The 27,788-nt window shown below is 43.4% G+C and overlaps 1 protein-coding gene across 3 annotated transcripts; it reads right to left on the bottom strand.

Moving 5' to 3' along the window:
* Window positions 1-3,830: 3,830 nt before the first annotated feature.
* CCDC25 (coiled-coil domain containing 25) lies at window positions 3,831-27,788 on the bottom strand. 3 transcript variants are annotated; one of them, XM_040348332.1, is made up of 11 exons: window positions 27,681-27,787; window positions 26,337-26,410; window positions 23,564-23,668; window positions 22,124-22,171; window positions 21,771-21,810; window positions 20,110-20,161; window positions 19,668-19,743; window positions 16,831-16,934; window positions 14,600-14,802; window positions 8,754-8,799; window positions 3,831-4,468 (listed from the first exon to the last, which is right to left on the bottom strand). In XM_040348332.1, exons 3-11 carry the CDS (start codon window positions 23,586-23,588, stop codon window positions 4,439-4,441), a joined length of 624 nt encoding a protein of 207 aa, XP_040204266.1. In that variant the 5' UTR covers window positions 23,589-23,668; window positions 26,337-26,410; window positions 27,681-27,787; the 3' UTR covers window positions 3,831-4,438. The 3 variants fall into 3 exon arrangements, with proteins under 3 accessions (XP_040204266.1, XP_040204265.1, XP_040204268.1); XM_040348331.1 differs by lacking the exon at window positions 26,337-26,410 and having other exon boundaries at window positions 27,681-27,788; XM_040348334.1 differs by lacking the exon at window positions 26,337-26,410 and having other exon boundaries at window positions 27,673-27,787.

Genomic DNA, 27,788 nt, shown 5'->3' on the forward strand with positions numbered 1-27,788 from the left:
CAAAAAAAAAAGACAATTTAACGCCTTTGCATGTGGCCCTCTGGTGTTGACTCCTTGGTACCTCCCCCCCCCCATTCTGTTTGCACGTTCTGATTGATTCTAATGGTGCTGTAACGCACTCTGTACAGTAAGTTAATATATATCAACTCTTTGTTGATATTATGTAGTTTTTAATGTTATCTTGCATTTTAATAATATGTTACATTGCCATGTAAATCCACAAACCAATAAAAGTCTGTTTTGTTCTAGAGATACTACTAGCTCCCGAAGAAGCAGACGCCGCGAAACATGTCGAGCTAACAGTTGTCGTATCATGCATTAACCACTTCCATACCAGGCACTTACGCACCTTCCCGCCCAAGCCAATTTTCAGCGCTGTCACACTTTGAATGGCAATTGCGCAGTCATGCTACACTGTACCCAAACAAAATTGGCGTCCTTTTTTCCCCACAAATAGAGCTTTCTTTTGGTGGTATTTGATCACCTCTGCGATTTTTTTTTGCGCAACAACTAAAAAAAGACTGAAAATTTGGAAAAAAAAACACGTTATTTTTTTCTGTTAATTTTCTTTGTAAATAAGTACGTTTTCTCTTTCAATTACGGGCACTGATATGGCGGCACTGATGGGCACCGATGAAACGGCACTGATGGACATCGATGAGGTAGTACTGACGGGCACAGGTGAGGTGGCACTGATGGGCACACATAGGCGACACTGATGGGCACTTATGGGCACTCATGGGCGGCACAGATGGGTGGCACTGATGGATACTTATGGGTGGCACAGATGGGCACTGATAGGTGGGCACTGGGCATGGATGGGCACTGTGGGGTGGCACTGATGGACACTGTGGGGTGGCACTGATGGACACTGTGGGGCGGCACTGATTTACCCATGTTGCCAGTCAGTGCCCATTTGTGGGCACTGATTGGCATCTTTTTATTTTTTAATGCTTTTTTTTTTTTTTCAGTCTTTTTTTGCCCCCCCTTTTTTTTTTGCCCTTCCCTGGTGGTCCAGGGTGGGCTTCCCTGGTGGTCCAGTGTGGCGATCCGAGGGGGGGCTGCGCTGATAAACAATCAGCGCGAAACCCCCTGTCAGGAGAGCCGCCGATCGACTCTCCTCTACTCACGTCTGTCAGACGCGAGTGAGGGAGAGCCATCAACGGCTCTTCCTGTTTACATCGTGATCAGCCGTGGTTGGAAACGGCTGATCACGTGGTAAAGAGCCTCCGCCAGAGGCTCTTTACCGAGATTGGAGATGCAGGGTGTCAGACTGACACCCCACATCACCAAACGCCGCGCTGCGTGCCCCCACGGGCGCGCGCGGCATGAAGTCCTGCAGGACGACCAGTCAGGATTTCAAAACCACTTCCAGGACGTAAATCCCCTATGGACCAGGCGGGAAGTGGTTAAAGTTATTCATGTCCTCTCTTTGAGATGTGTTGACTTTCTGGACCTTTATTGGATTAATATATGGTCTCTGCAGTCGTTACTGCAGTTCTCTTTTTAAACTTTTATTTTATGTATTGTATGTGTTTTCCTTTTTAACAAACCTTTACGGGTTATATGTTAATAAATTTACCTGTATTTTTATAATTGGTGCCTATAAAGTCAATTTTTTCTGTATTCCCAACATCTGTTGTTCCAAACTATCTAAGACGTGGCACTGCATTATTTTAGACACCCACAGTCCATCCTGTGGTTGGTGCTCTACCAACAATTTACCATAATCATTTAAGGTTTAGGAGCCAATCATGTACACAACATGCATATGTGTTGACAAGGAACATGATAATAAGACCAGAGTGCAGACTGACAAATGGATGATTTGCATAATTCCGCTGCTTCTTTTATGACCCGTTTACATCTCCTCGCAGCCCAAAACGCTGCTGGTCACACAGTAAACCAGAGCAGTTTAGTGAGCTTCAGAGCCCTGCAGCAGGGAGCGGTGTAAATTACATCACTTAGCTCCTTTTATTTTCTAACCAAACTTGATGTGAAGTGACACTTTATTCATGTCACGTCACTTCATGTGTGTGTGTGTGTAGGTATGTATGGCACAACATATTGTATTACATTACCATATTGACCAGGAATTCAGTTGAACTGTCCAAGCCAGCTGAATTCTAAACATATCAAAAGGTACAGAAGACCATTTGATGTGTTAATCTTATCTAAGACTACCTAGGTGTGTGAGATGGCCTGGTAACCTCAAAGGGTAAATTGTTTACATACATAAGGAAGTATTTATTGATGGTAGACTTGAGGGGGTATTCATTCAGGGAAACATTTGGTTGACCTGGAAGAACCCATCCCTCCAGTGTGAGACCAGTATTTGAGACATTCAGTCAGTCTTGTCACTGAGAATATTCTCTGTGTATTCTCTGGGTATGGCACAGGTCTAGAGCTGATCTAGTCAGATGGGACTTTGAATTACTCTGTTGGATTTGTATTATCTGTGGAATTTGGACTTTATTCTGTATTGGAAGTACACTCTCTGGAGAACCTGGTGTGTTGCTGCGGAACATAATTTATAGTCATCATACCAACACCTAAATATCAATTACCTAACCGGACTCCAATATACATTTATATCACTACACCACCCAGAGCAGCGAGATATTATACAAACATGTTGCGTAATACTCCACAGCTCTGGAACGCAGTAAAACAATGGGGTTGATCTACTAAAACTGGGGAGTGTAACATCTGATGCAGATGTGCATGTTAGCCAATCAGCTTCTGCTCTGCAGTGTGTGTGTGTGTCTCGTTAAAAGACACTGCTATGGGGGTGGGGAGGCAAAGGAAACTACATGGAAAAAAAGGGGGACGGAGACGTGGAGGGGCAGGCGTAGGATGTTACTATGGCAGGGAACAGTGCGAAAGGGGACAGAGGAGACTGCTTTGGGGGGAACTAAAGTGTATTTTTTTTTACAAAAACAGCTGTGCAAAGACCATGTGACAAACAATTTTATTCTCTAGGGCCGCTGCTTAAAAAAAAAAAAATACAATGTTTAGAGGTTTAACTTCTTCAGACATAGGGACAACCATCGGTCACCTCCCCCAGTCAGTCCACTCCCCCTACAGTAAGAATCACTCCCAGGGCACACATTTAACCCCTTCCTCGCCCCCTAGTGTTAACCCCTTCCCTGCCAGTCACATTTATACAGTATCAGTGCATTGTTATAGCACTGTTCGCTGTATAAATATGAATGGTCCAAAAAATGTGTCAAAAGTGTCCGCCGTAATATCGCAGTCCTGACAAAAATCGCCGCCATTACTAGTAAAAAAAAAAAAAAAATCAGAATTAAATCCCCTATTTTGTAGCCGCTATAACTTTTGCGCAAACCAATCACTATACGCTTATTGCAAATTTCTTTCCCCAAAAATATGTAGAACAATACGTATCGGCCTAAACTGAGAAAAAAACGATTTTTTTTTAAAATTGGGATTTTTATTATAGCAAAAAGTAAAAAATAGTGTTTTCAAAATTGTCGCTCTTTTTGCTTATATCGCAGAGGTGATCAAATACCACCAAAAGAAAGCTCCATTTGTGGAAAAAAAAGACGTCAATTTTGTTTGGGAGCCACGTCGCACGACCGCGCAATTTTCATTTAAAGCGTGACAGTGCTGAAAGCCTAAATTTTGCCTGGGCAGGAAGGGGGTATATGTGCCCAGTAAGCAAGTGGTTCAAGTAATTTTCTGAAAAAAAAACAAAAAACAAAAAAACACGATTTTTACACATAGAGAAGCGTCAGAACAGGCCTGGTGTTGAAGTAGTTAAAAAGATTTGACATGATTTGTGGTAAAATAAAACAAAAAGACAGTGCTGATATTCCATGATTAATACTTTAATACCCATCTTGCTTATAGACTACACCCAAGCATGGCATGGAGCAAGTTAAAGGCGAGTCATTGTCTGCAGGTTTCAGGGATGTTCTCCCTGGTGACCAAAGAAAAAAAAAAAAATAGTGCATTCAAACGACAGCTATAAAAATATTTCCTTATTTTTCGGAGATCTTCAGGGTTGTCAAAGAGAAAGAACTAAAAGTTTAAAACAAACAGCTCAGCTAGGTGTAGTGGCGACGACGGGAGCGGAGTGTCCATCCTGTACAGCAGCCATTCCTGAGCACAGATGGGTTTGTGAATTGAGCGACATTCTGACGCTGAACGAACCTGCAGGCTACCTCAGTATTGTTCCACAGACGGGGGATAATCCTCCAAATCCTCAATCTCCTCCAGGTAACAGAACAGGTTTAGAGAAGCAGACGTAATCCATTTCAGGGTGGGAGGATGTTCCCGCTATCCCATGTCTGCCACCGCTGATGAATCAGGCTGGAGCTGGAAGTAAACGCTGGATGGAGATTTAACGGAGAGGCTCCCGTTTTTTGTTTTTTTTTGCATTGAGAAAAAGGGTCCCCATCGCTACGGGACAACGTTACATGAACTCGTCAGAGTCATTGCCATCCTGCCAGAAGATAAAGTACAGGGATTAGAGATCACAGAACAATTACTACATCACCAATATTGTCTCCAAACATATCCCAAACCCGTCTTCTCCCATCTTCTCAAAACCTCCGACTGTCAAAGCTCTCTCGCCACCTCCTTCCATGCTCGTCTCCAGGATTTCTCCAGAGCCTCTCCCATCCTCTGGAACTCGCTACCTCAACCTGCCTAGCTATCCCCTACTCTTGCTACATTCAGGCAATCCCTGAAACAAATCTCTTCAGGGAAGCCCATCATGTCTTTAACTAATCTCTTACCACCTCCATCATTCCCGCTCATTCCCCAGTTACAACCCTTTGTACCCCCCCTATTAGATTGTAAGCTCTTCTGAGCAAGGCCCTCCTAATCCTCTTGTATTTTATTGTATTATAACTGTAGTGTCTCCCTTTTATATTGTAAAGCGCTGTGTAAACTGTTGGCGCTATAAAAATCCTGAATATGAATAATAATAAGAAGAACATTTAACTCTGAATTCCAGGATCAGCAAATATTGTCTTAAAGCGGAGTACCACCAATTTATTTTTAAGTCAGCAGCTACAACTACTGCAGCTGCTGACTTACTTTTAATATTAGGACACTTACCTATCCATAAAACACATTATACATTTTTTTTTTTTTATGAAAAAAAACAAGTGAGGCTTTGCTTGCTTTGGAGTCCTGGTTCAAGACATACGCCAAGCACATTTGTAAAACAAAATGCCAAGCTTTATAAATATACTGGCTTATATTTTTTTCAAAGCAGGCCAGACTACTGCTTTAAAAACAAGCCACTTATTTATTTCTTCCACGATCTGTGTAGTAATCCAGCATGCAACATTTCCTACACTTTGCAGGCAACTCCAGTAATAAAGACAAAGATAAAGTCACTGCTGCTATCTCTCCTTCTGCAGAGTGACTGGTCATGTATTTTTTTGCAGACAGACTATTGTAGATAACCCAGTTTTAAAATTTGAGGCCAGCCCAGAGTTAAAAAAGTTAGAAAAAATAACAAATGTATAAACAGATAAAAATTTACCAATTTAAGTAAAAAGTAAAGTATTTTTGAAATTGATGTCAGCAACATGTCTCAAAAAAGGTTTGGACAGGTCCGTGTTTACCACAGTGTAGCATTCCATCTTCTTTTAACTACACTCTGTAAACATCTCAGACCAGTTGCTGGCGTTTTGGGGGGGCGGGGGAATGTTGTCCCATTCTGGCCTGATATAGGATTCTAACTGCTCAAAATCCTGGGTCGTCTGTCGTATTTTTTGTTTCAAGACTCGCCAAATATTTTTAATTGGTGAAAAGCTTGGACTGCAGGCAGGTCACTTAAACACACAGACTCTTCTACTATGAAGCCACGCTGTTGTCATAGATGCAGTAAGCAGTTACCATTGTCTTGCTGAAATATGCAAGCCCCTCCCAGAAAAAGAAGTTGCCTGGATGGGAGCATATGCTGCTCTAAAACCTTAACCCCTTAAGGACCACCGCACGACAATATACGTTGACAGAATGGCACGGCTGGGCATGCATGTACGTCCCCTTTAAGAACCCAGCCGTGGGTCGCGAGTGTGCCGCGCTCGCGACCTGGTCCGAAGCTCCGTGACCCGATCGCCGCCGGCGTCCCGCGATCGGGTCACAGGAGCTGAAGAAGGGGGAGAGGCGAGTGTAAACACACCTTCCCCGTTGTTCTTTGTGGCTTGTCACTGATCGTCTGTTCCCTGTCATAGGGAACGACGATCAGTGACGTCACACGTCCAGCCACGCCCCCCTACAGTAAGAAACACATTAGGACACACTTAACCACTTCAGCGCCTTCCACAGGTTAATCCCTGCACTGCCAGTGTAATTTTCACAGTAATCCGTCCATTTGTAAAGCACTTTTCGCTGTAAAAATTACACTGGTCCCAAAAATGAGACCGATGTGTCCGCCATAATATCGCAGTCACGACAAAAATCACTGATCGCCACCATTAGTAGTAAAAAAAAAATTATTAATAAAAATGGCATAAAACTATCCCCTGTTTTGTAGACGCTATAACTTTTGCGCAAACCAATCAATAAATGCTTACTGCGATTTTCCTTACGTGCTTTTAACCACCTGCTAGCGACCGAGAAAGGGTTAAAACCACCCGCTACAGTGGCGTATTGCCGGTGGTACGGCTGTGCTGTCCATTGATTTCAATGGGCAGGAGCGCATTAGCAGCGGGGAGTTCACCACTGCTAATGCACTCCAAAGAAGCTGCTGGCAGGACTTTTTCTGACGCCCTTACAGCACACTGCTCCAGTGTGAAAGGCCTCGGGCTTTCACACCTGAAGTGTGAGGAGCAGCTGTTTAAAGGTGGATTGCAGGCACTATTTTTAACACCATAGCGCCTGCAAAACGCCCTCAGTGTGAAAGGGGTCTAAGAGATGCAGGCTTTTGAACCGAGTGTAGATAACAAGCGGGAAGACTCCTGTCCTCTTTAGGCCAAAAGACGCAGCACCCATGATTGCCAAAAAGAATGTCAATGACCACAGAACAGTTTTTCACTTTGCAACAGACCATTTTAAAGGAGCTTTGGCCCAGAGAAGACGGCAGCAGTTCTGGATCATGTTCAGATATGGCTTCTTCCTTGCATGATAGAGCTTTACCTTGCATCTTTGGATAGAGATTCCTACAGATTCTCTGAATCTTTTGATATTACTGTGTTTCCCCTAAAATAAGCCTGGGTCTTATATTCATTTTGGCAACAAAAGACACAGTAGGGCTTATTTTCGGGGTAGGTCTTTGCCATGTAATGTGCTGTCTTCTCTCCCCGCCTGTCAGGAATGCCCAGTGTGAACTGAGGTAAAAACAAATCCACTCTATTACAGTACTATATAATGTACAGTGCGTTTCTGTAATATAGTTGTGCCAAATACCTTCATTATAGCGCCGCTCTGCTCTTCTGTGACCCACTGGAGCTCTCTTCCCCACATTTATTTTACAGAAACACACACATTGTACATTATATAGTACTGTAATAGAGTGGATTATAGGATTTTACAACAAAACTAGGGCTTATTTTCAGGGTAGGGCTTATATTGGAGCTCTCCTGGAAAATAGCGGTAGGTCTTATTTTCGGGGAAACAGGGTATGTACTGTAGATGATATATTTAGTCTTCGCAATTTTATGTTGAGGAACATTATTCAAAAAATTTAGACGCAGCTTTTCCCAGATTGGTGAACCTCTGCCCATCTTTACTTCTGAGACACTCTGGGGGTTATTTACAAAAGACAAATCCACTTTGTACTGAAAGTGCACTCGCTGTAAATCTGAGGTGAAGATCTAAAATGCAATGCTGATTTTATCATCCAATCATGTGCAAGCTAAAATGTTGTTTTTTTTTTTTTTTTTTCCATTGCATGTCCTCATCAGATCTACAGCGACTGCACTTTCAGTGCAATTTCAAGTGCAAAGTGGATTTGCCTTTTCGTAAATAACCCCCTCTGACTCTCTAAAATGCTCTTTTGTTTATACCCAATCATGATACTGATCTGTTTCCAATAAACCTACTTAGTTGTAAAATGTTCTTCCAGCTCGTCCTTGTTATTAGTACCACTTAATCTGGCCATACATTGTACAATTTTCTTATTCAATTTCCCTTGGATTTACTTTTGAGAAGTGTTGCTGCCATCATTTTCAAAATGTCCTTATTTGTTCTTAAAATAATAAATTTTCTCAGTTTAAACATTTTGATTGGTTTTCTATTGTGAATAAAATACGGGTTTACAAAATGCGCAAATCATTGCATTCCGTTTTATGTAAATTTTACACAGCATTCCATCTTTTTAATTTATACTTCCAACTTAGCAGAGTACATTGACAGTTTTAAAAAGGCTCCTTATGTAATTTTTTGGGGGACCTTTTTTTTGGGGGAAGGTGGGGAGTGTGGGCAGGTGCTTTACTGTGACATGTTACATGCTACACTCTAAACATGGGTGTAACATAACAAGTTACAGCAGGTGAACATATACTCTAAACCAGTGTTTCTCAACTCCAGTCCTCAAGGCGCCCCAACAGGTCATGTTTTCAGGCTCTCCATTATTTTGCACAGGTGATTTGATCAGTATCACTGCCTAAGTAATTACCACAGCCGTTTCATCTGAAAGAAATCCTGAAAACTTGACCTGTTGGGGTGCCTTGAGGACTGGAGTTGAGAAACCCTGCACTAAACTTTGCACTGTCAACTCATAAATCAGCAAATCACAAACCGTTTAAAGAGTTATTCTTGAGTTTACTAACCTGATTGGAAGACATGTTTTCTGACTTCATCAATGAGGAGTAACTCCTGTGGAAAGAAGAGAAAGACTGTTATTGCAAAAGGCCAAGATTTTTTTTACAAAGGACCGTCCAGGCCTGTGTTAATGACATAAATTTGACAAAGATCATTCAGAATTCACTGACAAGTGCATTGGCCTTCAGCTAACCTCCTTCTGATCTGCTTCAAGATAGTTTTGTATGCCTATAGGCTTGTATGGGAATGCAAAAGTAGCTGTAAGTGAATAAAAGCCCACTGATACAGGTGCCTGATGGCTACAGAATTTTGTTTTCTTATTGTTAGCCCTGCAGATGATGACTGGAGAGATATCCAGCCTTTCCCCTGTTATCCAGAAATAGAGGTGGAAGCTTAACTTGTTCCTAAAGGCGGCCATACATGGATCAAAATTGGTCCAGTTTAGCAAGGACTGGCCGAGATTTGATCCATCAATCGACTTGGGTACAACCAGCCTGTCAGATTTTTTTTAAATGCGATTACTGTTGGTGGCTATGGGCACTAGCTGTAATCATGTTGTGAACAAGCAAGCTATCTCTTGTGAAACGCGTCTACCATTGCCTGTATCTGTCTGACCCTTTTGACAATAAAGATGACATCCAGATAAGTTGGAGTTCCAGTGTGCGACCAATTTCTTGTCGGGGAGGTTTACCATGACAACCACCCTCTTCCCTGAGGTGAAGGAACTTGACTGGCCTGCACAGAGTCCTGACTTCAACCTGCTAGAACACTTTTGGGACGAAACGTGGGCAAGACCTTCAAATATGGATCTCGTCTCTGCACTGGCCACACCCCGTGAAACATCTATCATTGTGGGTTTGAATGGGCTATATGGGCCGAGGCCCAATACCAGCATACAAGAACTTTATAGGCTGCTTCTATGGTTAACATGTTGAATTAACATTTGACTACGGATGACAAGGCCCTGCTCCAGTCCTCTAGAATGATCTATAGCAGGGATATGCAATTAGTGGACCTCCAGATGTTGCAGAACTACAAATCCCATGAGGCATAGCAAGACTGACAGCCACAAACAACACCCAGAGGCAGAAGCATGATGGGACTTGTAGTTTTGCAACAGCTGGAGGTCCGCTAATTGCATATCCCTGATCTATAGTGACAAATAAGTCTCTTTCCCATTTAGAAATGTATGATTGGGAGCGAAATAAACCCCCTTCATTCAAGGAGGAGTAAACAGAGGAGATGATTCCCCAGGAATCAGGTGAGTGAAGCCAAAAATGTTCAAAGGTCTTCTTCGAAAGGGAAATGAAGAGCACAGACTCTTTCAGTGCCTTAGCACTAAGCGTAGCAAAGTATATTCTCTGGATACACTGCTGTTGGCTCCCATTAGTATCCGCATCAGACTGCGTTTTAGTAACACAACCCAGAAATTACAGGGACACTTCAAGAGCCTGGAAATAAAACCCCAGGCAGTGTGCAGTATGGCATTCCAAGGGACGTTTGTGCTACTGAACACACAATGCATTTCATGTAACTCTCGCCATCTAGTGGCCATAGGTCTAATTTTCTTTAAAACGTATCTAAACCAGTGGTGGCTAATTTAAAGCATATCTAAACCAGTGATGATTAATCTACAGTGCCTTGCGAAAGTATTCGGCCCCCTTGAACTTTGCGACCTTTTGTCACATTTCAGGCTTCAAACAAAGATATAAAACTGTAATTTTTTTTAAAGAATCAACAACAAGTGGGACACAATCATGAAGTGGAACGAAATTTATTGGATATTTCAAACTTCTTAAAAAAAAACCTGAAAAATTGGGCGTGCAAAATTATTCAGCCCCTTTACTTTCAGTACAGCAAACTCTCTCCAGAAGTTCAGTGAGAAGCTCTGAATGATCCAATGTTGACCTAAATGACTAATGATGATAAATAGAATCCACCTGTGTGTAATCAAGTCTCTGTATAAAAGCACCTGCACTGTGATAGTCTCAGAGGTCCGTTTAAAGCGCAGAGAGCATCATGAAGAACAAGGAACACACCAGGCAGGTCCGAGATACTGTTGTGGAGAAGTTTAAAGCCGGATTTGGATACAAAAAGATTTCCCAAGCTTTAAACATCCCAAGGAGCACTGTGCAAGCGATAATATTGAAATGGAAGTATCAGACCACTGCAAATCTACGAAGACCTGACCGTCCCTCTAAACTTTCAGCTCATACAAGGAGAAGACTGATCAGAGATGCAGCCAAGAGGCCCATGATCACTCTGGATGAACTGCAGAGATCTACAGCTGAGGTGGGAGACTCTGTCTATAGGACAACAATCAGTTGTATACTGCACAAATCTGGCCTTTATGGAAGAGTGGCAAGAAGAAAGCCATTTCTTAAAGATATCCATAAAAAGTGTCGTTTAAAGTTTGCCACAAGCCACCTGGGAGACACACCAAACATGTGAAGAAGGTGCTCTGGTCAGATGAAACCAAAATCAAACTTTTTGGCAACAATGAAAAACGTTATGTTTGGTGTAAAAGCAACACAGCTCATTACCCTGAACACACCATCCCCACTGTGAAACATGGTGGTGGTGGCAGCATCATGGTTTGGGCCTGCTTTTCTTCAGCAGGGACAGGGAAGATGGTTAAAATTGATGGGAAGATGGATGGAGCCAAATACAGGACCATTCTGGAAGAAAACCTGATGGAGTCTGCAAAAGACCTGAGACTGGGACGGAGATTTGTCTTCCAACAAGACAATAATCCAAAACATAAAGCAAAATCTACAATGGAATGGTTCACAAATAAACATATCCAGGTGTAAGAATGGCCAAGTGAAAGTCCAGACCTGAATCCAATCGAGAATCTGTGGAAAGAACTGAAAACTGCTGTTCACAAACGCTCTCCATCCAACCTCACTGAGCTCCAGCTGTTTTGCAAGGAGGAATGGGCAAAAATTTCAGTCTCTCGATGTGCAAAACTGATAGAGACATACCCCAAGCGACTTACAGCTGTAATCACAGCAAAAGGTGACGTTACAAAGTATTAACTTAAGGGGGCTGAATAATTTTGCACGCCCAATTCTTCAGTCTTTTATTTATTTTTAAAAGTTTGAAATATCCAATAAACTTCGTTCCACTTCATGATTGTGTCCCACTTGTTGTTGATTCTTCAAAACAAATTACAGTTTTATATCTTTATGTTTGAAGCCTGAAATGTGGCAAAAGGTCGCAAAGTTCAAGGGGGCCGAATACTTTCGCAAGGCACTGTACTTGATATGGGGAGCATCAAGTGTGACCTGTGACATCACCAAAGGGCCGCACATGATATTCAGAGAATGCAAAGCTACAGAAAGCAGTCAGAGACAAATGAGAAAAGGGATGGACAGCATAGAAAAACGTAAGAAGGTAAAAGAAATGAATCAGACCAACTCAAAGTCAGACTTTAGAATTTAGATGTGCGTTTTCCTTATTTCTGGTCACTGGGTGTTGCAGACATTAGTTGTTCAATCTGTTCCAGAAGCAGGTTTGAGAAGAGAGGGGAGGAGCTGGCTGGCTCAGGTTCTCACCGGCTGGCTGAAAGGCTGAGCCAGGTGCCGGTCCAGGGTTGCGGACGGTTTCCGACCATATTGACGCAATCTTTCCTCGGATTGGACAGACTCTGTGACCTCAGCCTGCTGAAAACGTGTCACAGGAGTGCAGAATGGACTGCAATCCTGTGATCCATATGAGTACAAACAAGCTCTGGCTGTACTTCTCCTTTAATGAAAAAAACTAAACTGATACACCTACACAGTGGTCACCATTTATGGACAAGCCTGTGCATATATATATATATATATATATATATATATATATATATATATATATATATATATATATATATATATATATATATATATATATACACACACATATATATAAATGATATGAATTAAATGTGCATGCAAGTCTTGTTCTGATGTTTAGTATATGCTTTAAGGAACAACAAATAAAAATACATTTTAAATACTTGATAACTGGTGGTGGCTTTAGTAAGTTAGAATACTAAATCTACTGTACATCACCAACCTCATCCGCGGATATCACACAAATCGTCCCCTCTGCTTCTCCCAGGACCTCCTGCTCCCTAGCTCCCTTGTTACCTCCTCCCATGCTCGCCTTTAGGACTTCTCTAGAGCCTCTCTCATCCCCTGCAACTCCCTGCCCTGGTATGTGCGATCAGGCCCTAACCTCTCCACCTTTAGGAGATCCCTGAAAACTCATTTACTCAGGGAAGCCTATCCCACACCCATATAAGTACAAGTACTGTCCTCGAGCCACCCCATCAAATCATTCTCCGCAGCTATTAGCTTTTGTACCACCACCCCCCCTTTTAGAATGTAAGCTCTATTGAACTGTACTGCAATTGTGCTGTCCCCCCTCTACATTGTAAAGTACTGCGTAAACTGTTGGCGCTATATACATTTTGTATAATTATTATTATTATTGAGGCCAGCTGCACATAGACATAAGAATTTAACATTTTATACCCAGGATCTTGTTGAGAAAAGGCAACAACGAGCAACATGTTCTGTAAAGATGTTGTGCAAATGCACGTACGTGTCTACAAGTATAAAATTGTTCTACACGGCCAGTGTTGCATTAGACTCACATATATGTGCGTAAACATGCATATAAATTCATAAACAAGCATACGCTTGTAAACTACATGTAAAATATTCTATTTTTGTTTCACGGCTCTGTACTCAATACTCTTACTAACTTTTGAGCAGCTGGTGTGTATGGTTCCAAAGATACCAATGCATCTATATCCAGATCAGTAAAAAAAAAGAAAAAGAAAAAAGAAAAAAAAGAAGTGTTTTTTTACTCCTGCGTGCAAGAGGCCTTAAAGGCATCCGTCTCCATCAGAAAGTAATTTATACGCAATCCCTGTATAGTGTCAATATTCTGGCTCATTGCTGCAGTTACAATGCTACAGTCTGATCGCTGGGGAAGAGGAGACATAGGAAGTTCTTCCTCCTGCCTGCAGCATAATGGGGACATCATCTTAGCTCAGGATGTACAAAGCAATGACAGGCTGAGAGGAGCTGTCACTGTTCACACGTATCCACACATCCAACAACTATCTGTGTCCAGGGTTGGACATTTGTCCCCAACTGCAGGTGGTAACTGCTGGATGTGCAGATACATGTGAACAGGGACAGATTAGCTTTGTACAGGCTAAAAGGCTGCAGCTTTTCACATACACCTGTGACTCCAACCACTCAATCCAAAGTATACCACTAATGGCCAATGTGAGTGAGACCCCAACAAACAAAATGTCAAGTGAGATTATATTTAGCTCTGACCAAAATAAAGTATACAAAAACATAAATCTTTTACCTATTGAAAAAATAAAACTACAAACCATTTACATCTACACTGGGTGTGTATGGGCTTTAAAGTGCATTGCATTAAGGCAGCCTGTTAATTTCAACAGACCTGCACCACTCCTTCCAATGCAGTGCACCACAATGCATGTAGTGCATTATTCTGTGCTGTGGGGTGATGCAATGCAAGGGGGGGTTCTTTTTTTGCATTAGGATGCCATTGAAAATGAATGCCAATGCACTAGCAGGGGTTTCAGAACTATGGTCCTCCAGTTGTTCACGAACTACAATTCCCATCATGCCTAGCCATTTCTATGAATGTCAGAGTTTTACAATGCCCCATGAGATGTGTAGTTCTGCAATAGCAGGAGGGTCATAGTTACTGCACAGCATAGGGGGACTATTCACACCTAAAGCCCCTCACACTACAAAGTGAACAAGGGCATCCCAAGGCCAAGCTACAAGGTTACATGCAGTTACAAAGAGCGATGTACCTCAAATCCTCCATCTCTTTCTTCTTCTTCACCTCTTCCTTCTCTCTCTTCTTTACCTCCTGAATCTGAGCCTTTTTCTCATTTCTCTCCTCCCGATCTCGCGATTCCTTCTCTGCTGCCAGGTCTGGAGAACGTTCATCTTTTGTCTTTTCCAGGCGATTTAGAATCTCATTAAATTTCTTGTCTACAGTCACAGATTTCACCTAAGGAATAACACCCAAGCAATGAAGACATAGTGCAAAACAAAAAAAAAAATATGGTAGATGTGGGTCTCTGAAGTATCAGTTACAACAATCACTTTAAAAATGCACCCATATATGACTGGCTCCGAGTCATCTGATTAATGCTCAGATCGAATGGCTCTATACCCTGTGATCATTGTGATGACCTATCACGATGATCACAAATATAAACACTCTAGTGTTTACATTAGAGATCCCTCTCCTTCCTCCCATGATGGAAGAAGGGAAGCGAGGATTTGTAAAGGAAAAGTCAGTCCCGACCATACCAAAGAAAATATATACAGTGCATCCGGAAAGTATTCACCCTTCTCCAACCACGCCCCCCCATTTGTTTTTTTTATACTCACCTGAAAGGGCGGTTGCTATGCGGAAGAAGCTCTTCTGCCTCTTCCTCCACCCCGGTGGATCTTCTGCCTCGTCCTCCGTCGATGTGTCTTCTGGGTGAATGCATTCTGGGAACTGTGTGTATTCCAGGAGGCAGCCGCCCATTCACAAAGTGCTGCGCGAGTCGCGCATGTGCAGTATGAAACGGGCAGTGAAGCCGTAAGGCTTCACTGCCTGTTTCCCTTAGCTAGGATGGAGGCGCCAGGACCGAGCGATCGCCGTCGGGGAACCAACATCGCGGACGACTAGGACAGGTAAGCGTCCTTATGAAAAAAGTCAGCAGCTACAGTGTTAGTAGCTGCCGAACTAAAAGAAAAAAAAATAAGAAATCACGGGTGGAATCCCGCTTTAAATTATTTTCCTCAAAATTCTATAAACAATACCCCATAATGACAATGTGAAAGAAGTTTTAAATCTTTGCAAACTTATAAAAAATCCCATGTATATGTAGCGGCTTGCTCTTTTTGAGCCAGCGCTGTAGTAATTTTAGAGGGAAGTCTGAGAGTTAGTTTACTCAGACATTTATGATTTTGAGCAAATTTGGGCTTCTGTTCCAGCCATGGCTGTGCTGTTACTGTTTTTTTTTTTAATAAAGTATTTTTTTTTCCAAAAAATTGCATTTTTTTTGGAGAACCCAAAAGCTGGCACCTAGTGGTGCTACATATAATCCTGTTTTCATTACAGAGTTGCCTAGAAGCCTCCAAACTGTTTTGGCATGCAATGGGAGTGTTCTGCTCAAAAGTCCCCCCTTGACCAAATAACAGTTACCGGTAATTGTCATGTTACAATTAAAGCTGAGCTATAGCAAGAAATATATTTGTTTTTAAAGTGTTAGTGCACCGCTGTACTTGCCTCCGGGATGCTGAACTGTCAGTGCCCATGCAGCAAGTCCAGCAGTTTGGAGGTTTGAAATCACCACTCTTCTCCCTCCAGATGTTTCGGGATGGATCAGAGAGATGCTGATAGCGTTGTCACAAAGAATCATTCTGATACATTCCGAAAATCGCTGCACAGAGAAGAGGGAAAAGAGAGGGGATTTCAAATCCCAGGACACTGACAGCTCCTCATCCCTGGAGGGGACCAGGAAGGAGAGGTGGGGGGGCTCAGTGTGTTCGGTGGCAAGTTCACCTTTACATTTTTTTCTGTAAAGGCGAAGTAACATTTTAAATTCGAGCAGTGTAAGCGCCTGAATTCAACCTGGTATTAGACATTCACAGTCCCTGTAAATATTACTGAGAAATCAGGTCTCCTTCCCACCACCAGACAGGGCTGTGCTGTGTGGCAGAGCTGCATACACTTCAGGACTGGATGAGCTGTAATATAAAACAGCTCAATTATATGTGTTTCGTTGGTTTATTTAGCCGTCTGCCTGGAATGCAGCGTTAAATATAAGTTATGTTCCAGCATGATCTATTTTTTATGTGTAGCAGTGATGAATAGGATTCTGTAGAATTGCCAGCTGCCTATTAGCGAGCAGAGGGCCCTGTCAATAAAAAGGGATTATGTGCCCTCTTGTAAACAGGAAAAGGTCTAAAAAGGTTTGCTTCAGCATATAAATAATTCCATCACTGCTAAACATGTTTATGTTTCCAAAACAGAAATTACATCTTTCTGCCGATGAAAGCCTATCTGGCCGACGTCCATGTCTGCAGTTTTCTTCAAATTACTCCAAGGAGTGTACACAATATTGATGTTGTTCATCTTGCAGCCTGGTGAGAGAGACACAGAAAGCTCAGGGTACATTTCATGACTTGCTGTGTAAATTTATCGCTACGCTTTAAAGTGTTATCTAAACCCAAAAACAAAAATATATGATATTGCAGCTTACTAGCCCTTCGATGTGGTGGCTGCATTCGTTTTCTTTTTTTTCCCAGGCCTTTTTCCCATTACAATCTAGTAATTAACACACTTACTCCCCTACTGTATTCATGACACACAGGCTGGGCTTCAAACCTGTCTGGCTTTGTTCAACTCCATTACATGGGGAGGGAACAGGGGGGTCTTAGTAGTTAACAGAATGAAGACACATGGGGTTATTTAACCACTTCCATACAGGGCACGTATACACCTTCCCGCCCAAGCCAATTTTCAGCTTTCATCACTGTCGCACTTTGAATGGCAATTGCGCGGTCATGCTACACGGTACCCAAACAAATTTGGTGTTCTTTTTTCCCCACAAATAGAGCTTTCTTTTTGTGGTATTTGATCACCTCTGCCAATTTCTTTTTTTGCGCAACAACTAAAAAAAGACTGAAAATTTTGAAAAAAAAAAATACGTTTTTATTTTTTTTCTGTTAATTTTTTTGTAAATAAGTACGTGTTCTCTTTCAATTATGGGCACTGATATGGCGGCACTGATGGGCAGCGATGAGATGGCACTGGTGGACATCAATGAGATGGCACTGGTGGACATCAATGAGATGGCACTGGTGGACATCAATGAGATGGCACTGGTGGACATCAATGAGATGGCACTGGTGGACATCAATGAGATGGCACTGGTGGACATCAATGAGGTGGCACTGGTGGACATCAATGAGGTGGCACTGGTGGACATCAATGAGGTGGCACTGATTGGCGGCGCTTGTATGCGGCACTGATGGGCACTCATGGGCGGCACTGATGGGCACTCATGGGCGGCACTGATGGGCACTCATGGGCGGCACTGATGGGCACTCATGGGCGGCACTGATGGGCACTCATGGGCGGCACTGATGGGCACTCATGGGCGGCACTGATGGGCACTCATGGGCGGCACTGATGGGCGGAACAGATGGGCACTCATGGGTGGCACTGATGGCTACTTATGGGTGGCACAGATGGGCACTGATAGGTGAACACTGGGCATGGATGGGCACTGTGGGGTGGCACTGATGGACACTGTAGAGTGGCACTGATGGACACTGTAGAGTGGCACTGATGGACAATGTGGGGTGGCACTGATGGACACTGGGGCGACACTGATTTATTTATGTTGCCAGTCAGTTTTTTTTTTTCATCTGCCCTTCCCTGGTGCTCCAGGGTGGGCTTCCCTGGTGGTCCATGTGGCGATCCGAGGGGGGGCTGCGCTGATAAACAATCAGCGCGAACCCCCCCTGTCAGGAGAGCCGCCGATCGTCTCTCCTCTACTCGCGTCTGTCAGACGCGAGTGAGGAAGAGCCATCAATGGCTCTTCCTGTTTACATCGTGATCAGCCGTGGTTGGACACGGCTGATCATGTGGTAAAGAGTCTCCGTGAGAGACTCTTTACCGAGATCGGTGTTGCGGGGTGTCAGACTGACACCCTGCAACAACGATCGCCGCGATGCCCGCCCCCGGGGGCGCGCAGCGGCTCAGAATCCTGAGGACGTCATATGACGTCCAGTCAGGATTCTACAACCACTTTGCCAACATCAATCTGTCATTGGCGGGCGGCAAGTGGTTAATAAAACTGGAGCGTGACAAATCTGGTGCAGCTCTGTATAGAAACCAATCAGCTTTCGGGTTTTATTGTCAAAGCTTAATTGAACAAGCTGAATTTAGAAGCCGATTGGCTACCATGCACCTAAATCCACCCCATTGTTTTATGCTTCCAGCTCAGATTACAGAAAGAGACAGGGTATTTCTGCCAGTAGCAACTGGTATTTTCTGTACTTGCAGAAAATGTACTTAGCCAGAAAAATAAAAACAAATGCATTAGAGCTGCGTGATTAATCGTCAAGAATCGTTATCGCAATTTTTTCCCAGTTGCAATCTCGACAAAAGTGTTTCCCAATCTTTCTATGCAGAGAATTCTCTCCGCTCTTCTAAAGCCAACCACCCTCAAAAGAAAGGAAGAAAAAATCTGGGCAGTCTGCCAAGTATCACAACATTCTTTATCAGTGGAACCTTAAGTCTAAACATTGTAACAATTTGTTATTTACATCAAAGGAATAGACTTCGGTCTGAAAATTAGGAAAGTTTAACCACTAAACATGTTTCTGACATTTATTGGTTTCAAGTTAAAAATCATTTTTTTTGCTAGAAAATTACTTAGAACCCCCAAACATTTTTATATATATATATATATATATATATTTTTTTTATTAGAGACCCTAGACAATAAAATGGCGGCTGTTGCAATATTTTGTCACACTGTATTTGCGCAGCGGTCTTTCAAATGCAATTTTTTGGAAAAAAAATACTTTATTAAAAAAAAAAAAAAACACAGTAAAGTTAGCCCAAATTTTTGTTGTATAATGTGAAAGATTTTACGCCACAAGAATCGTGATCTTTATTCTAAGCAAAAAAAAAAACGTGATTCTCATTTTGGCCAGAATCGTGCCGCTATAAAATGCAATCACCACATCCAAGAACCGGTAAGCTGTGATTTATTACATTATTGTTCTTGGGTTTAGCTACCTTTCATGAAATCTGATAACAAGCAATACTTTTTCAACACACATCACATAACAAGCACATACCTTGAATGCTATTGGCTTTTACTAGCTGCACACAGTCTGTCAGAACTTCTTTAGGAATGTCATCTATCGTCTGGCCCTGAAATATAAAAACATTTCTTACAGTTGTGGTCAAGAGCAAGGAAGAGCTCAGGAATGTTCGCAACTTTGCGCCCACCAGGAAGCTGACACTCCACAGCACTAATCACAGGTAGCAAGACATTTTCCGATCTGTGCAGCCACGGATTGGGAAATGTCTCACTACCTGTGATTAGTGCTGCGGAGTGTCAGCTTTGTGGCGGGCGTGGGCAAGTGGAGTTGTAAACACGCCTGAGCTTATCCTTAGTCAAGAGGTGCCAGCATGTTTGCAGCCTGAAAGGATTTGACTGGGCTATACTAGTGCTGTGGTGTGCCCACAATGAGCTGTAGTGCTGCCAGCTATAATATTGTATGTGGTTAGCCTTACCTTTTGTAGCCGAAGGTAAACATGGGCAGAGGAGAGTTTGTCTACGTGAAACCTGCAAGGACAGGCAAAAAAGTCATTAGTGTGGAGGACAAAACGGGTCAAGCAATGTACAGCAACATTCTTTACTTAACCCCTTCCCGGTCCTTGAACTTCTGAATGCAGGCATTCAGGTCATGTGATTAGCTGCCACAGCGGTCACATGGTCAGAGCGTTCCCGACTGCTAGCATGCACCGAATTCTCTCAGCGCAGTTTTGGGTTTACATTGGTTCACATATATGTGGCCTCTCTGCGCTAAAGCCCACCCGTCGAGAGACCACATATTTGCATGCGGCCTGCGGGAAGAGGTTAAATTAGACCTGAACTCAAAAAATAAAGATTTGCTATTTTTTTGGGTACCATCTAGTTTTCAATTGTTTTGAACATCTCATGCAAAATAACATTGCACTTCCTGTCCATATGTAAATCTATTCTGTAGACTCTTAGCTAGATTCAGAAAGATTTACGCCGGTGTATCAGTAGATACGCCGATGTAACTCTGAATCTGCGCCGTCGTAAATTTAAGTGTATTCTCAAACTGAGATACACTTAAACCTAGCTAAGCCTGCGCCGTCGTATCTTAGGGTGCAATATTTAGGCTGGCCGCTAGGTGGCGCTTCCGTTGAGTTTGGCGTAGAATATGTAAATGCCTAGATACGCCGATTCACGAACGTACGTGCGCCCGTCGCAGTAAAGATACGTAGTTTTCGTAAGAGATACGCCGCGTAAAGTTAAAGCTGCCCCCTAGGTGGCGTACCCAATGTTAAGTATGGCCGTCGTTCCCGCGTCGAAATGTGAACATTTTACGTTGTTTGCGCAAGTCGTCCGTGAACGGGGCTGGACGTTAGTTACGTTCACGTCGAAACCAATACGTCCTTGCGGCATACTTTGGAGCAATGCACACTGGGATATGTACACAGACGGCGCATGCGCCATTCGTAAAAAAACGTCAATCACGTCAGGTCACCCCCCATTAACTTAAAACACGCCCCCTCATCCTCATTTGAATTAGGTGCGCTTACACCGGCCCCATTTACGATATGCCGCCGTAAGTTAGGAGGCAAGTACTTTGTGAATACAGTACTTGCCTCTCTGACTTAAGGCGGCGTAGCGTAAATACGATACGCTACGCCGCCTTAAAGATGCGGCGCCCTACTTGAATCCAGCTATCTGTATGCATGAAAGTAAAAAAAAAAAAAAAAAAAAAATCAATCACGTCGGGTCACCCCCCATTAACATAAAACATCATCCTCATTTGAATTAGGCGCGCTTACGCCGGCCCCATTTACGCTACGCCGCCGTAAGTTAGGAGGCAAGTACTTTGTGAATACAGTACTTGCCTCTCTGACTTAAGGCGGCGTAGCGTAAATACGATACGCTACGCCGCCTTAAAGATGCGGCGCCCTACTTGAATCCAGCTATCTGTATGCATGAAACTAAAAAAAAAAAAAAAAAAAACCTTCAGCCTTTACAAGCACTTAAATTTAGCTAAAAAAAAAATTAAATAATATATATATATATATATATATATATATATATATATATATATCATATACATACACACACACACACACATACATACACTCTCCTCTACATATATATCTGTAAGCTCTCCTCTACATACCATATATCCTCTGGCCAGCCATACTTTATAAGATCTTCATCTATAAGAGAAAGAAAAACAAAATATTATCCGAGACGTATCTGTAAGCAATAGGCACATATAAGGGACTTTTCATGAGTAGTTAGAGATGCCAAAAGTTCCAAACAGCCTCAGTATAATCCAACAAAATTACATGAATGAGCTGCAAAAATTTGCCGGAACTGAATCGCAGAGGAACGTAAAGAGTGTCCCCGTGCAATGCAGGTGCGAACCGACCCGAAATGTTTGTCACACAATTTTGTAGATTTACGAGTATCTGCACAAAATAGGAATAAAAAATGCAATGCTGTCCATTACCAACATTGACAACTTACTTTCAAACTTGTCCTTTCCCATATATATCGTATACAGAGGAGACACAACTGCAGAAGACAAAAGAAAATGTTGTCAGCACGGTTCAGAACAAGTAATTTTAGTAGTGGCTGCCCAGCTCGGATTACTTTTACCTGAAAGAGAATCATTGGCTGTAAAAAAAAAAAAAATACACCGGGATCATGGTTGTAGCCCCAACTGGTATAACCACTTCACTGCTGCGACATATATATATATATATATATATATATATATATATAGACCGGCAGGGAAGTGACCCAAATCCCAGGAATAAAATATAGACAATTCCTAGTCAAGAATCATCCTTGCATAATTAATTACACTGTTGGCCAGAATACAACACAATGGTGCACAATAACATGAAAGAACAACAGTATGGCACGGGAAATGCCCCCACATTCAATCACTGGCTACACCTTGCCGCCTTAACCTCTATAACATTTTCAGAATTCACCCCCTCCTGACTAATGACACCATTAAGAATGAGCTCCGGTGTGTTGGCACAGTCCACGTGCAGAGTCCGCCAGGAAGTCGGCACGGCGCTAATCACAGGCAGGGAGACATTTCCCGATCTCTGCAGCCGAGCATCGGGACAATGTCTCCCTGCCTGTGATTAGCGCAGCGCCGTGCCGACTTCCTGGCGGGCTCTGCACGTGATGTATACGAACACGCCGGAGCTCATCCCTAGACACAATAAAACGTATTCGCTCTTTGGCTATTTCCCACCTTGACTCCTGCAACTCCCTCCTCACTGGCCTACCTTTACACAGGATATCCCCCCCCCCCTTCAGTCAATTATGAATGCTGCTGCTATACTAATACACCTTACTAACCGATCTGTGACTGCTGCCCCTCTCTGCCAATCTTACTGGCTTCCACTACCCCACTGTATAAAATACTTACCACAACATACAAGGCCATCCACAACATTACCAACCATCTGGAGACCTGCAAATATCACCCAAATCACCCTCTCTGCTCCTCCCAAGACGACCTGCTCTCCAGCTCAATTGTTACCTCCTTCCATGCTCACCTCCAGGACTTCTCCAAATTCTCTCCTATCCTCTAGAACTTTCTACCCCAGTATGTAAGGTCAGCCCCTACCCTGTCCGCCTTTAGGCGACTCCTGAAAACTCACTTATTCAGGGAAGCCTACCCCACCTTCACCTAAGATCTGTACCCGAGCCACCTCCATCAGATCATCCCCCGCAGCTATTACCTTTTGTACCACCTCCCCCTCCCTTTACATTGTAAGCTCAACAAGCAGGGCCCTCCTGTATAATGTAATTTATATGTAAATTATAAAAGGTGGATAATAAACAGTAATACTTCCATGGCACATAAACGATGATTTTGCATTTATATATGAGCTTACCACTAAAACCAAGTGTACAATAAATATATTTCAATGCTGACATTACCATTGCTAGTAAAGTAGAATACCATAGTGACTCCCTGATTGAATGATGTAATTGGATTGCAGTTCTCTCTCTTGCAGTGTACAGGGAGCCAGATTATCCAAAAGTCTGCAAAAAATAAATAAAAATTGTTTTATGAAAATGGTCACTTTTACTGATAGAAGTTTTAATAAACAACATAATCACATGGGTGGGTTAAAAGGAAATGGAACAAGCGTGCAGCCAGTGAAATGTCTGCACCCCTGACATGCACAATATGTCCTGGGTGATAGATTCTCTATACTAATAAAGTATAAACTTGGAGCTGCGATGTGTATGGCAGGCTGCAGCTGAACACTGTACAGAGGGATATGGTCATTAAGGGCCCTTTACATTCAGGGAGGAAGGTGGGGAATGCAGAAGACTTTTGCCCCCGACTACACGGGGGCCTCAATGCTGGTAAGGCTTTAATCTATATATATATATATATAAAACTCAACGTGTGTGTGTGTATGTTCCAGCATCACGTCCAAAGGGCTAAAGATATTAACATGAAACTTGGCACACATGTTACTTATATGTCAGCAACAAACATAGGATAGATGGTTTAACCCTTACCCACCCCCATTTGCCATGGTCGGGGTTTTCCTTTAAAGTCCCATTCAACTCTATAGGAAATACATGTTACTTCATAACTTCCAAACGGCTGTAGATATTTCGATAACACTTGGTCACATGTTACTTATATGTCCACTTAAACTATAGGATAGTTAATTTATCCCTTAACTACCCCCATTTGTGAGGGTCGGGGTTTTTGTTTAAAGTCCCATGCAAATCAATGGGAAATGTATGTTCCCACATAACTTCTGTACGCCTGGAGATATTTCAATAATACCTGGTACACATATTACTTATATGCCAAATAAAAATATATGACAGTTAAATTAACCCTTACCTACACCCTTATATAAAAGATGGGTATATTTATATTACTATGATTTTCCTCCCCAAAAGGTTAAGATAGGAAGACCGGGCAACGCCAGGTATTCAGCTAGTAGGAACATAAAAATGGTAAAACTCTTGCGCTATCTGTACTAAACGCTAGGGGGCACTGCTTCTGCCTTAAACAGAAAAAACAACAAATATAGATAGGTGGTGGTGAAGCGCTTCACCACCACCTATATATATTTAATAGTAACATGTTTTATGTATTCAGAATACATTATTAATCCCATGGGGGAAATTATTGAATGTATATTTAGTTTTTTTAACCACTTAAGCCCCGGACCATTACGCTGGTCAAAGACCGGGCCACTTTTTGCGATTCGGCACTGCGTCGCTTTAACTGACAATTGCGCGGTCGTGCGACGTGGCTCCCAAATAAAATTGACGTCCTTTTTTTCTCACAAATAGAGCTTTCTCACAATAAGTGTTTATTGATTGGTTTGCGCAAAAGTTATAGCGTTTGCAAAATAGGGCATAGTTTTACGGCATTTTTATTAATATTTTTTTTTTTTTACTGCGACCTTATGGCGGACACTTTTGACACATTTTTGGGACCATTGGCATTTTATAGCGATCAGTGCTATAAAAATGCATCGATTACTATAAAAATGGCACTGGCAGGGAAGGGGTTAACACGAGGGGGCGAGGAAGGGGTTAATTATGTTCCTGGGTGTTTTCAAACTGAAGGGGGGTGGGACTGACTAGGGGAAATGACTGATCGCTGTTCATACATTGTATGAACAGACGATCCGTAATTTCTCCCCCTGACAGGACCGGGAGCTGTGTGTTTACACACACGGCTCCCGGTTTTCGCTCTGTAACGAGTGATCGCGGGTGCCCGGCATGCGGGGAGCGCGCCCCTATTGGCTGCTTGGCGAGATGACGTATAGCTACGTGATCTCACCCAGCAGAGCCGACCTGCCGCCGTATAACTGCGGCGGCTGGTCGGCAAGCAGTTAAAGTCCAACACTGGCGTACTTTGCATATTTGAACATGCATTAAAAGTAGAATTCCTACATACACCTAACTATTCTTAATCACTTGCTGACCACCCACCGTAGTTTTACTGCGGCAAGGTGCCTCGGCTGCGTGAATCGCCGGCGGTGTACGCCGGCTCGTGCACGCGCTTTTGTGGGCACACGCGCACTCCCATTGGCCAGCGAGGGGAGCCAATCAGCGGGTGCAGTGGTCGTTCCCCCAAAGTGACAGAACGGGGATCTGCCTGTGTAAACAAGGCAGATCTCCGTTCTGACAGGGGAGATCCTGTCTTTCTGCTCCGCGCCCCCCCTCATTCCTAGTGTGGGCACCCGGCAGCGACAGCTTTTGGCTTCACGGCCGGGCACCCACTGCGCATGCGGCACTGCACATGCGGCGCCATCTGATTGGACAGGCGCTCGCCTAAAGGGAGGGGCTGCAATAAGGTGATTAAGCTAATCGCCTTACCAGCCCCTCGGCGGAAGGAGGAAGCCCCCACTCCCCCCCCCAAAAAAAATTACATGCCAAATGTGGCTATCACTGGCGGCTGCAGGGGAGAGGAGGGAGCGCCTACAACAGGGGACCTATGGGAGACGTCATCACTCCCGCATCTCACCAGCTGTTGAGTACCATCTCCTCTCCCCTGCAGCCGCCTCTGGCTGACATGTGACCATATGGCCGAGGATCACATTACCAGACCGCAGCAGGCTGAAGTAAATACATTATTTTCACACAGGTTCATCAGTATAGGTAGGAGGACGGGACATTATTAAAGGAGAAGTGCGTGATATTAAACAAATTAAACATCTATACTCACCTATGTGGTTGCTGCTGCTGTCCTGGCTCCAAGATTTTGGTTCCGATACGATACCGATATTTCGGCCACCTCTCCTGCCGATAGCCGATTTTAGTACATTTAATTATTTTTTTATTTTCTTACACTGTCATTTTAAATTCTTGGTTTTTTTCAGTGTTATTGCTTCCCCAAGGAATGTAAACATCCCCTGTGACAGTAATAGGTGGTGACAGGTACTCTTTATGGAGGGATCTATAAGACCTCCTTTGCACTTCAAAAGTATTTAAAACACAGCAGGGAGGAGATGGACACACACACACACCATAGGATATGACACCAATGTGTACAGGCATACCCCGCTTTAAGTACACTCACTTTACATACACTCGCGAGTAAGGACATACCCGCAAGTGTATGTAAAGTGCCTTACAAGTACTGTACGGACACTTTGCAGCCGCAGTAGAAAGAGATGAAGCTCAGAGAGCATAGCCTGCCCTGTTCCAGTGTGCCCCTGACACCCCCACTACAGCCCCTGAGACCTCAACTACAGCTCCTGACACCCCCACTACAGCCCCTGATCCCCCACTACACCCTAGAAGTGAAAAAAGGTATTGTTTCACTTTAAGTACATTTTCGTTTTACATACATGCTCTGGTCCCATTGTGTACTTAAAAGTGGGGTATGCCTGTACAGTGCTGGGTACAAGGACACCAGCTGTATACATTTCTCTGTTATGTCTCCATGTACATGGGAAGATGATATCACACCTCCCATCACAGGCCATGCTGGGACTTGTAGTGCGCCACATTCTTGTAATATGAAGAGGTCCTCACACAGATGGAGGCCATGCTGGGACTTGTAGTGCACCACACCCCGCTCTTACAATATGAAGAGGTCCTCACACAGATGGAGGCCATGCTGGGACTTGTAGTGCGCCACATTCTTGTAATATGAAGAGGTCCTCACACAGATGGAGGCCATGCTGGGACTTGTAGTGCACCACACCCCGCTCTTACAATATGAAGAGGTCCTCACACAGATGGAGGCCATGCTGGGACTTGTAGTGCACCACACTCTTGTAATATGAAGAGGTCCTCACACAGATGGAGGCCATGCTGGGACTTGTAGTGCACCACACCCCGCCCTTACAATATGAAGAGGCCCTCACACATATGGAGGCCATGCTGGGACTTATAGTGCACCACACTCTTGTAATATGAAGAGGTCCTCACACAAATGGAGGCCATGCTGGGACTTGTGCTCCTCCCCTCACTCATACAGTATCAGCCCATGGCGGTGCACACAGCTCAGGCCTGCACCCTCTGCCCCTCACTTCCTCCTCCCACACCGGGCTCACCAACTCACCCCACACCGGCTCCCTCTGCTCCGCACCACTTCCTCACCTCACCGGAAATCACCACAGAGACTGTCAGAACGGTCACAGAGAACAGGCGACGCTCCTGACACTGACAC

The sequence above is a fragment of the Rana temporaria genome, chromosome 4 (assembly GCF_905171775.1).
Source record: "Rana temporaria chromosome 4, aRanTem1.1, whole genome shotgun sequence".
Taxonomy (NCBI): domain Eukaryota; kingdom Metazoa; phylum Chordata; class Amphibia; order Anura; family Ranidae; genus Rana; species Rana temporaria.